Source organism: Berghia stephanieae, chromosome 10 (assembly GCF_034508935.2).
Source record: "Berghia stephanieae isolate SIO BIC M18660-M18661 chromosome 10, UCSD_Bste_1.3, whole genome shotgun sequence".
Classification (NCBI taxonomy): domain Eukaryota; kingdom Metazoa; phylum Mollusca; class Gastropoda; order Nudibranchia; family Aeolidiidae; genus Berghia; species Berghia stephanieae.
Window position 1 is genome coordinate 45,939,953 of NC_088369.1, and position 10,995 is coordinate 45,950,947.

At 40.1% G+C, this 10,995-nt stretch overlaps 1 protein-coding gene across 1 annotated transcript in view; it reads left to right on the forward strand.

Moving 5' to 3' along the window:
- LOC144955870 (E3 SUMO-protein ligase RanBP2-like) overlaps nucleotides 1-10,995 on the forward strand; it is a 159,830-nt gene that overhangs the window by 102,027 nt on the left and 46,808 nt on the right. Inside the window, 3 exon segments of the mRNA XM_078886100.1 lie at nucleotides 3,191-3,325; nucleotides 5,734-5,977; nucleotides 9,229-9,771. Coding sequence (XP_078742226.1) covers nucleotides 3,191-3,325; nucleotides 5,734-5,977; nucleotides 9,229-9,771 — 922 coding nt within the window.

The window sequence follows — 10,995 nt, forward strand, 5'->3', positions numbered from 1 at the left end:
ATCAAATGGTGTTTTCTATCAATAGGGTTTGAATCAAATGGTGTTTTCTATCAATAGGGTTTGAGTCAAATGGTGTTTTCTATCAATAGGTTTGAATCAAATGGTGTTTTCTATCAATAGGGTTTGAGTCAAATGGTGTTTTCTATCAATAGGGTTTGAGTCAAAATGGTGTTTTCTATCAATAGGTTTGAGTCAAATGGTGTTTTCTATCAATAGGGTTTGAGTCAAATGGTGTTTTCTAGCAATAGGGTTTGAATCAAATGGTGTTTTCTATCAATAGGGTTTGAGTCAAATGGTGTTTTCTAGCAATAGGGTTTGAGTCAAATGGTGTTTTCTAGCAATAGGGTTTGAGTCAAATGGTATTTTCTCCCAATATTTAATCACAATTTAGCCACAGACCTAACCTGTTTCATCAAGTGAGCATTAATTGTAATGTGTTGTCACTCTCCTTGGTCCTGCTTTTTCTTTGGTGTTTGGAGGTACAACAGTGGCCCATGGTCATAGTGAATGTATCGTCAGAAATGTGTGAAACTGGGGTGTGTTTTATGTGGCCCATGGTCATAGTGAATGTATCGTCAGAAATGTGTGAAATTGGGGTGTGTTTTATGTGGCCCATGGTCACCGTGAATGTAGCGTCAGAAATGTGTGAAACTGGGTGTGTTTTATGTGGCCCATGGTCATAGTGAATGTATTGTCAGAAATGTGTGAAATTGGGTGTGTTTTATGTGGCCCATGGTCATAGTGAATGTATTGTCAGAAATGTGTGAAATTGGGGTGTGTTTTATGTGGCCCATGGTCATAGTGAATGTATTGTCAGAAATGTGTGAAACTGGGGTGTGTTTTATGTGGCCCATGGTCATAGTGAATGTATCGTCATAAATGTGTGAAACTGGGGTGTATTTTATGTGGCCCATGGTCATAGTGAATGTATCGTCAGAAATGTGTGAAACTGGGGTGTGTTTTATGTGGCCCATGGTCATAGTGAATGTATCGTCAGAAATGTGTGAAATTGGGGTGTGTTTTATGTGGCCCATGGTCATAGTGAATGTATTGTCAGAAATGTGTGAAACTGGGGTGTGTTTTATGTGGCACATGGTCATAGTGAATGTATCGTCATAAATGTGTGAAATTGGGGTGTGTTTTATGTGGCCCATGGTCATAGTGAATGTATCGTCATAAATGTGTGAAACTGGGGTGTGTTTTATGTGGCCCATGGTCATAGTGAATGTATCGTCAGAAATGTGTGAAATTGGAGTGTGTTTTATTTTAGGAGAACATCTTTAAGATAGAAAAAAAAAATTTTAATTTGATATTTCTGATTATTTTGATGCTAAATTCACTTTTTGTCCATCCCCCAGCCCCCCCCCCCCCCCCCCCAAAAAAAAAAAAAAAAAACAATTCCAGGCAACGGGTGGCAAAATAAAGTCTAATTCTATTGAATCCCAATTGCCCAGTCGGTAGAGCACTCACTTCACACAAAGGGACCAAGATCGATCACGGGTCAAGATTTCTTTTCTGACCCTCTTTTCCACCCAGCAGTGATTGACCAACTGGGTTGGTTAAATCTGGCAGAAAGTTCTGTGCTATAGATTAGCGTCCTATCCAAAAGATTGCAAGCAATTGCTGTTGTCATTTCACAATATAGAAACTGGGATAAACTTTTTAATTGAATGTACAGAATTAGAACAGATAAGGTCACAACATTATGATAACAGAGACTTGAAGTCTCTGTTCCAGTCGGTCGATCCGCTTACAATTTTAAAGTATCTGCAGGAATGTGAACTCCTGCAGAAATTGTAAATAGATATTTTTACCTAACAAACATGTAACTGTTATGATTTTATAAAGATTTTATTACAACAGTACACGATTGAGCAGCTATGGCCCCTCGAGGCCGATAAAAATTGAATAAAGACAGAAACGGGCGCTTAAATGACCTAAATCATGTCGAAAGCGCCGTTAAACACCTAAAAACAATAACAAAACTCCGGCTTCATCGGCTGATGGCTCTGAAGGACGACTACTATATAATTCTTAATAATCTCCTGTCATTTTTACGTTTTACTTGCGCTGAAATGTTCTGGGCAAATTGCCAATGCTGTTAAATCCACAAGGACAAGCAACCCAAAACAAAAAGGGGACAGCGTGCCTCAGCAGTACGGTCTTTGCTTCATACCCGAAAGGTACCGAGTTCGATCACCAGCCGCTGCCCTGGATGGCCTTCAGCAAGTCACCTCGCCCTAGCTCAATTTGCGGCTGATGGCTGGGTTATTCCAGTCCTTGTTTGGAGACAAATTTCCCCCTTGGGATGAATAAAGGGATTTTTATTTTACAAAGTTGCCAATGTTCCGTATATTTACAGAGTTCAGTATGTCATAAACCCTCAGTATATTTTCCAATTAGCTGCTATACGGGGAAAAGGCTAACTATGTCATGTGTTTTTACTGGAGGTCAGCACTCCCAAAGGAGTCGGTCAACGTCTTTGTGTCAAAATTCAGTCAATTTTTGCCTCCTGAATTGTCCTCAACAGTCGTAACGTCACTTCCTTCCTAATGACGTATGGTAACTTAGTAACACTGGCTCTAAACTATAGGAACAATGGCGGACGCTGTATGAAATATTTTTCCGGCGAGCTTAAACGCGTATCCAGAGGAAAAACCCCCATCAATTTGATCATGTTTTGACTTTTACACATTCTGATCACAAGGGATATGAAAAGGGAATGAACAGTTCTAGCCAGCATGAAGAATAAAAAGTAATGATTTTCTTTGTTTAGAACCAAGATGGCCGCCGTTGCCGGGTGTTGTGACATCAGACTACTGAATCCAATTGGATTCACTAGTCTGATGTCACGTCACCCAGCAACGGCGGCCATCTTGGTTCTAAACAAAGAAAATCGGTACTTTTTATTCTTCATGCTGGCTAGAACTTTTCATATGTCATGTGATCAGAATGTATAAGTCAAAACATGATCATATATATAATGTTTTTCTCCTCTGGATACACTTTTATGCTCGTCGGAGAAATATTTCATAAAGACGTCCGCCATTGTTCAGATAGTTTAGAGCCAGTTACTAATATACCATGCGTCATTACGAGGGAAGTGACGTCATGACTGTTGAAGCATGTTGGCAGCCCTAATTTTTTAAAACTATGACCAATGATCTAATCATTTCTATTGTAATTTCAGATCTTTGTGGACCGATGTCGTCTGTTCCGCTATGACACCGAGAGCAGACAGTGGAAAGAAAGAGGTGTTGGGGAGATCAAGATTCTCTGTGACAATAAGGAACATCGTTACAGAGTGGTCATGAGGAGAGATCAGGTAACCTACGCCCCCCCCCTCTCTCTCTCTCTCTCCTCTCTCTCTCTCTCTCTCTCTCTCTCTCTCCCTCTCTCTCTCTCTCTCTCTCTCTCACGCTCTCTGGGTGGAAGGGAAACAGTTAAAAATGTATAGAGTTTTGGGAGACGATATTTTTTTCTTGTAAATCATCTCTCTGTTATGCATTGTATTATTGTTTTACATATTATATACGATTTGTAAACATTTGAGTCTGTTACTCTTAGTGGGGGCCTGTGCTTGTGTCAGGATGAGACATTTAGGTGATCTCAAACTAAGTTCACTGATAGTGTGCTCTTGGAATTTGCATCTGTTCCCTATTTGAACTAATTCCCCTTTGTCTTCCTTTTTCTTGGGTACTTTAATTGTAGTTCTAGAACTTTTTACTATTTCATTTTCTTCTTTTTTACTGGCACTGATATGACCTTTATGTGTTACAAGCGCCGTAAAACTTTAAAAAAAAAAATCTCTCTCTTTCTCTATATCTCCCTCTCTTTCCATCTCTCTCTCTCTCTCTCTCTCTCTCTCTCTCTCTCCCTCTCTCTCTCTCTCTCCTCTCTCTCTCTCTCTCTCTCTCTCTCTCTCCCTCTCTCTCTCTCTCTCCCTCCCCCTCTCTCTCTATCTCTATCTCTCTCTCTCCTCCCCCTCTCTCTCTATCTCTATCTCTCTCTCTCTCTCTCTCTCTCTCTCTCTCTCCTCCTCTCTCCTCTCTCTCTCTCTCTCTCTCTCTCTCTCCTCTCTCTCTCTCTCTCTCTATATATATATAATATATATATATATATATATAATATATATATATATATATATCGCTCGCTCTCTCTCACACACTCTATACCTCTCTCTATTTCACCTCTCTCTCTCTGAAGAGAGAGAGAGTACGGTTAGAGAATGTGAGTAAAGAGCCTTCTCCAAGGACTCAATTATGCGCCGAACGAGGCTTAAACTCAGGACCTTCCGATCCAAAAGCGAGTGTCATATCACAAGACCACATAGCCGCACAAAATAAACTCTCCCAACCTAAAGTATAGGGTACAATCATAGCTGTTCCAAGTTCCATATTTGCATTGTTGTGGCATTTTGAAAAGCTGTTTGAACCCATTTTGTCTGTAAATAGCACAATGGAAATGAATGAATCTGTTCCAGACTTTGAAGTCAAAACTCCAAGGATGGAACGGGTTGAATGGCAAAGAATATTCTGACTGGTGAATTCATGCCTGCCCCAACCATTCCACTTTTGGTGGAATCATTCCTATTCACCACCCCCCCCCCCCCCCCCCAACCATTCCACTTTTGGTGGAATCATTCCTATTCACCACCCCCCCCCCCCCCCCCAACCATTCCACTTTTGGTGGAATTATTCCTATTCACCCCCCCCCCCCCAACCATTCCACTTTTGGTGGAATTATTCCTATTTATTCCTATTCACCCCCCCCCAACCATTCCACTTTTGGTGGAATTATTCCTATTCACCCCCCCCCCCCCCCACCCAACCAACCTTCCACTTTTGGTGGAATTATTCCTATTCACCCCCCCCCCCCCCAACCATTCCACTTTTGGTGGAATATTCCTATTTTGAAATTCCTATTCACCCCCCCCCCCCCCCAACCATTCCACTTTTGGTGGAATTATTCCTATTCACCCCCCCCCCCCCCAACCATTCCACTTTTGGTGGAATTATTCCTATTCACCCCCCCCCCCCCCCCGCCCCCCCCCCCCCAACCATTCCACTTTTGGTGGAATCATTCCTATTCACCACCCCCCCCCCCCCCCCCCAACCATTCCACTTTTGGTGGAATCATTCTTATTCACCCCCCCCCCCCCCCCAACCATTCCACTTTTGGTGGAATATATCCTATTCACCCCCCCCCCCCCCCAACCATTCCACTTTTGGTGGAATCATTCCTATTCACCCCCCCCCCCCCCCCCAACCATTTCACTTTTGGTGGAATCATTCCTATTCACCCCCCCGCGATTCGGCCATTGTCTCTAACATTCCCATTTTCAATAAGGACCATAATGGTAAGCCGAAAAATTTAAAAAGATAAGAGGGATGGGCTGATTTTTTTTTTTTTAAAGATTGCCAAAAGTAGGAAAAATTTATTTCACTCCTTCCCCCTTCCCCCCTCCATCATGACCTAATACATGTGATGTGTAGTTTGGCCAGCTGTGCTGGAATACTGTCTTTATGTGTTTGGTGACAAAGTTGGTGGTCGTTTTGATACAGATTTATCCATTGTTAAAAGATTCCTATTGTTTGTCTCAAATTCCTATTTTCTGACGTTCTGATTCCACTTTTGGAATATGAGTGGTTGGCAGGTTTGTCAATGCTTAGTAACGCTGGAATCATCAATTCCTACCAAAATATTAATTTCTCAATCTTATCCTCCCCTAAGATCCTCAAGCTGTGCGCCAACCATTTCATCTCGGGTTCCATGAAGTTGTCCCCCTTGGCCAGCTCTGACAAGGGCTGGTGCTACAGTGCTATGGATTATTCGGAGGAGGAGATGAAGATGGAACAGCTGGCTGTTCGGTTCAAGAACCCGGAAAAGGCCAAGAAGTTCAAAGATGCGTTTGAAGACTGTGTGACCAAGTCCAAGAAAGTGGATGGTGGCAGTCCTGGAGCAGCGGCCAGTCCAGGTGATTGATTCATTCATTTTTTACACCATATATATGTGTGTGCGTCCCTGACATAATTAGTCACATGGTGAAAATTTTTCTTTTTGCGGGAGTTTTTTGCATTTTTTGAAAGCCCAATGTCTCCTGAGCATTTTAATCTTTACTTGAAGCAAATCGGGAGATTTTTCATGAAGTTATCGTCATATGCATGGGCTAGGGTGTGAAACCCTAATTTTGAGAAAATCGCTTCCAAAGTTGACAAGAGTTGAAATTAAGTATAATAATTACCTTCATATAGAAAATTAAAATAAAATATTTTGGAGTAGAATTCAATAAAAATATTTCAACAACATGTATAGAGATGTTTGATTTAACGATTTTTGATAACTCATTTTCCATAAAAATTGATCTCTTGACTAAAATTGTAGACCTGCATGTGTGCCGACAATTGTCGGTTTTCCGACAATCACGGTAGTTGCGATCTCCCGGATCACTTATTTTTATTTTATTGCTAAAGTAATCTGATTGCGAGTGAAGTCAATTGTCGGAGTGTCGGCGAGCCCCAACTCGACCGGTGGCGAGCAGTCAAGTGCCGACGAATGGGCGTCGGATTGCTGACAATATTGTCGGCACTTTCAAGCCCTCGTTACGCTCGTTCGGTAATTATCGGGAAACTCCGCTAGTCTTCGATTCGACCGCAACTCTTCACTGTCTGAAAAACGAGAAGTGTGTCGATATAATCGAGCATGCGCAGTTCGTTAACTTTCGTTTTCATACTTTCGTATTCCATTCAAGTAACTTTTGTTTGTTCAATTGAACGTTGCTACATTTCAATTTTATTCGCTCTATCAATAAACTTTCGGGATTTGTCGTTGTATATTTTGATCTATTACTCTTTTACATTATTTTTTGTTATCATGCCTGAACAATTCTTTGACCGTTCGTCGGATCTGAAGTCAGTTGAGAATGGTGTTCGAAATCTATTCAAATGGAATTGGCGATGATTTTCTTTCGGAGTACGTGAGAAAGCCAGCCCAGCCGGGTGCTGCATTTTGTATTTTTTTTTGCCAGTGGATTAAAGTCTAATGATTGGGATGGTTATTGCTCTTTAGAGTTAGAGATAAGATCAATTATTCCAGGTTAAAAACTACTGTGGGGGTCCGATTACGGTGGCAAAGGAAAATCATTCATAAAGAGGCATTCTCACAGACAGTCAAAGTCAAAGTGAGTAACACAAGAGAGAAAAAAGAAAAACAGCTCAGTCGTTAACGGCTGTTTTCACTGCTGAGACAGAGACTCGTCCTCTCTCCAAGCTTCACAAGATTTCTTAACTCACTCAATCCTAGCCCTAGCCCAGTCTGTAGGTAGACAGGTGCCGATTAGCCATTGGACAAGTGAAGCGCAACTTTGGGTTAAATTTTGAATAACACAATTTCACATAATCACTGTTGCCGTTGCATTATTTTTCACAGTATATGAACGGCTCTGGTATCATTTTCAAGGGCAGAGATCAAGATTTCTTTTGATGTGATAAAAATCAATGTTGACATATTGTATCAAAAATTATAATTTGATAAAAATAACATCATTTTAAAACTTTTGAAATCTTTTTCAAAATTGAGATAGCAAAAAAATAAAAGAGAAGGCATCTAGATAAATCATTTGTCTGTGTCTATATCAAATTTCATAAAGATTGAAGACAGTGCAGTATGTTTAATGTTGACCACAAGTGACCAACCCTCTTTTCTCTATGCTAAGATCCCGTTTTAATCAGTAGTCACCTTATCGAGAGGCTGTCCAGTGGGGAATTCTCAATCAATTTTGAGCTTTTTGTAAGAGTAAATTTAGAGTAGTAAAATCATCATAACTTTGGAACCGTTTATCCTGGATCCAAAAGTAAGGTATCTTATTAAATGGTTTTTAAAGGCCTATCTGTCTATGTAAAAAATAATTATTAATTTTTATTTTTGAAAAAATATCAAACTACCACTCTACCTCCATGCTGTCCATTGTCCCTATAAATGTTTGGTACTTTTTAACATTTTAAAATAAATATATTCGGTAGGACAATCCAAAAGAAAATGTATATGACTAAGTACTGAGTTACAAAATAAAAGATCCGGTAATGCGATATGTGTGAAAAAGTTCAGACAATTTGGTCAGGACTCGCATGCAGGTCTAAAATTGTCAATATCTCTGTTCGAAGCTTTTCACCATGCGACTGATTATCTCAAGGACGTCCACAAATGTTACAGTCAGTCGGATGGTGAAAAGGTTTGAACTGAGATATTGCCAAGTTTAGTTAGAAGGTCAAATTTTTATCCAAAATGAGTTCTTGTCATAACTGATTAAATTAACCCTTTTTGTACATCTTCGGGAAATATCAAAGCTTAATTTCACTTCTAAATATTTTTACAGCTAGTCAAGTTGAAAAAGTATGAAATTTGAGAAAAGTTGGTGGATACCTTTCCCATACAGCTGACCATAACTTCATGAAAAATCACCCGATTTACTTCAAGTAAAGATTAAAATGCTCTGGTGAGCTTATTCTTTTAGAAAATGAAAAAGATTTTTTGCAAATCCAACGTTTTCACCTTCCGACTGATTATGCCATGCACTGACACATTTCTAAAGGGTAGCAATAAATTTTTGCTTCCCATTCAATATTACGTGAAGGACCCTGATAGCTCAGTTGGTAAAGTACTTGCTTCACACGCAAAGGGACTGAGATCAATCCCGGGTTCAGTGGAGATTTTTTCTGACCTCCCAGCAGTGATTGGGTAGCTGTGCCTATAAGATCTGGTGGAAAGTACATTGAGATAGACTAGCGTCCTATCCAAAGGATAGCAAGCAATTGCTTTTGTCCATTTTATGCTATACAAACCAGGATAAACCACGCCTCCATGAATGGCTACTTAACATTACGTAAATAGGAAAAGACTGGGGTTTGGGCCTTTGGTGTTAGTATCTTAAACTGTCTTCTCCTCTCCCCCCCCCCCCCTCCCAAGAAAAAAATTAAATAATAAAAAATAAACCCAAACTGTGTACTAATTGTAATCAATTAGTCTGAATTAGATTCTCTTCTTCCTGTCGGATGTAAATCTGGGTTGATTAAGTAGATTTAAAAAGTCTGATTTTATAAATGTTTTTTGTCAGCGCTGCCTGCTATAAAATGCCCAGGCAATCTGCTTGTGCTTGTTCGATTTCTCTCCGAGTTCTCACAATTTAATACCCCTGACACAGTGATATTCTGTTTTGTTTGCATCTTACAGCAAAGACGGACGCCAAAAGTCCCAGCAGCAAGGCAGGGAAGGATGCTGTAGACTCAGCCGTGACAACAAGCAAACCACCTTTCTCCTTCTTCACTCAGACAGAAGCCTCATCAAAATCAACCGTAACCTTTGGCAAATCTCCAACTGCAACGTCAGTTGCTACCGCCCCGTCATCAACTTCGACCCCTGTCAAACCGAGCATTGCTTCGAGTGGAGGGTTTGCTTTCGGGGCTGGGTCGTCTGCATCCCCCAGTTCAACAACAACAATGACAGCAACAGCAGCAGCTTCTAAAAGCCCAGCTCCTGGGACGACGACAACAGCAACTGCTGCTACTTCTGCCCCGGAGCCTGCGACAACGACAACAACAGGGGGAGGAGTCGTTCCCTTGAGTGAACTGTTCAAGCCCGATGCCGACAGCTGGGAGTGCGACACTTGTCTGTGTCGTAATCAGGGAAAGTATGTACGATGCCCAGCGTGTCAGGCACCCAAGCCTGGCGCCACTCCAGAGGAGTTGGCAAAATCTTCATCCACTGACAGTTCGGGTAAGTTGACAGACACACAGACACACACACACACACAGACAGACAGACACACAGACAGACAGATGGGCAGACACACACAGACAGACAGATGGGCAGACAGACAGGCAGACGGACAGACAGACAGACACACAGACAGACAGACAGACACACAGACGGGCAGACAGACAGACGGACAGACAGACACACAGACAGACGGACAGACAGACACACAGACAGACGGGCAGACAGACCTGCCATTTTCACAGAATTTATTGGTAAATGAGACTGCATCAAAAGTCCATTTTTACTAACAGTTTATAAATGAAAATGTTGCTGCTTGAGACTTGAAGGAGAAAATAACGATATCTGTCGTTGTTCAATAAATTGAAGCTTACATTTCATAACTTAATATTTTTTTTTTTTTCTGACAGTTGATACAAAAATACAAAGAGGTCTTTTGAAAAACTGTGAAAGTTGAAAGACTTCATTTTCTTCAGTTTCTCTGGGTTAAATAATCAAAAGTCAACCAACCAATGACAAAGTCGCTTTCCTAATAATTGATACAAAAATACAAAGAGGTCTTTTGAAACATTATGGACAGGACTCCTCTTCATCCGTTAAAGGATGAAAAACAAAAGAAAGACCATTTTGAATTGAATTTATAACATTAATAGCTTTATACATTGTGGAAAGAGACTTTGTCCACATTGTCTTCTATCCTTTGAGAAACTATCTTGTACTTTCCTGTCCGTGCCAGACTTTCAGCTTGTAGTTTATTTTTCAGTGTTCAATGAAATGATGAGAACCAAATCTTGTGATTAGTTTACAAAATAACCTAGAATTGGCAAATTTTGGTGGCGAATTCACGAAAACAGCTTTGTACACCCTCGTACACAAATCAATTTTTTCACCCTCTAGATTGTACAAATATACATTAATTCGGTACTTTTACTTTTATTCATATTCCAATTTTTTTAACCAAATTTTTTTTAGGAATATTGATGGAAAAAACAAAAATTACTTTAATAGGAAATAGAATTCTGACCAGAGTTGATAATCCTGCATCAGTTCTTAAGCATTTTAAAGTAACAATTCATAGAAATAAAGAGAGAAATTCTGTAATTTTGGGTTGATACAGACATTTTCTTGAAATTCGGATATTTTCTAAAAATATACTAATTTAATTTTTTTTTTGTTTGTTTGTTTAAACCTGATTTAAGTATGAATGGCTTTTTTTTTTTTTTT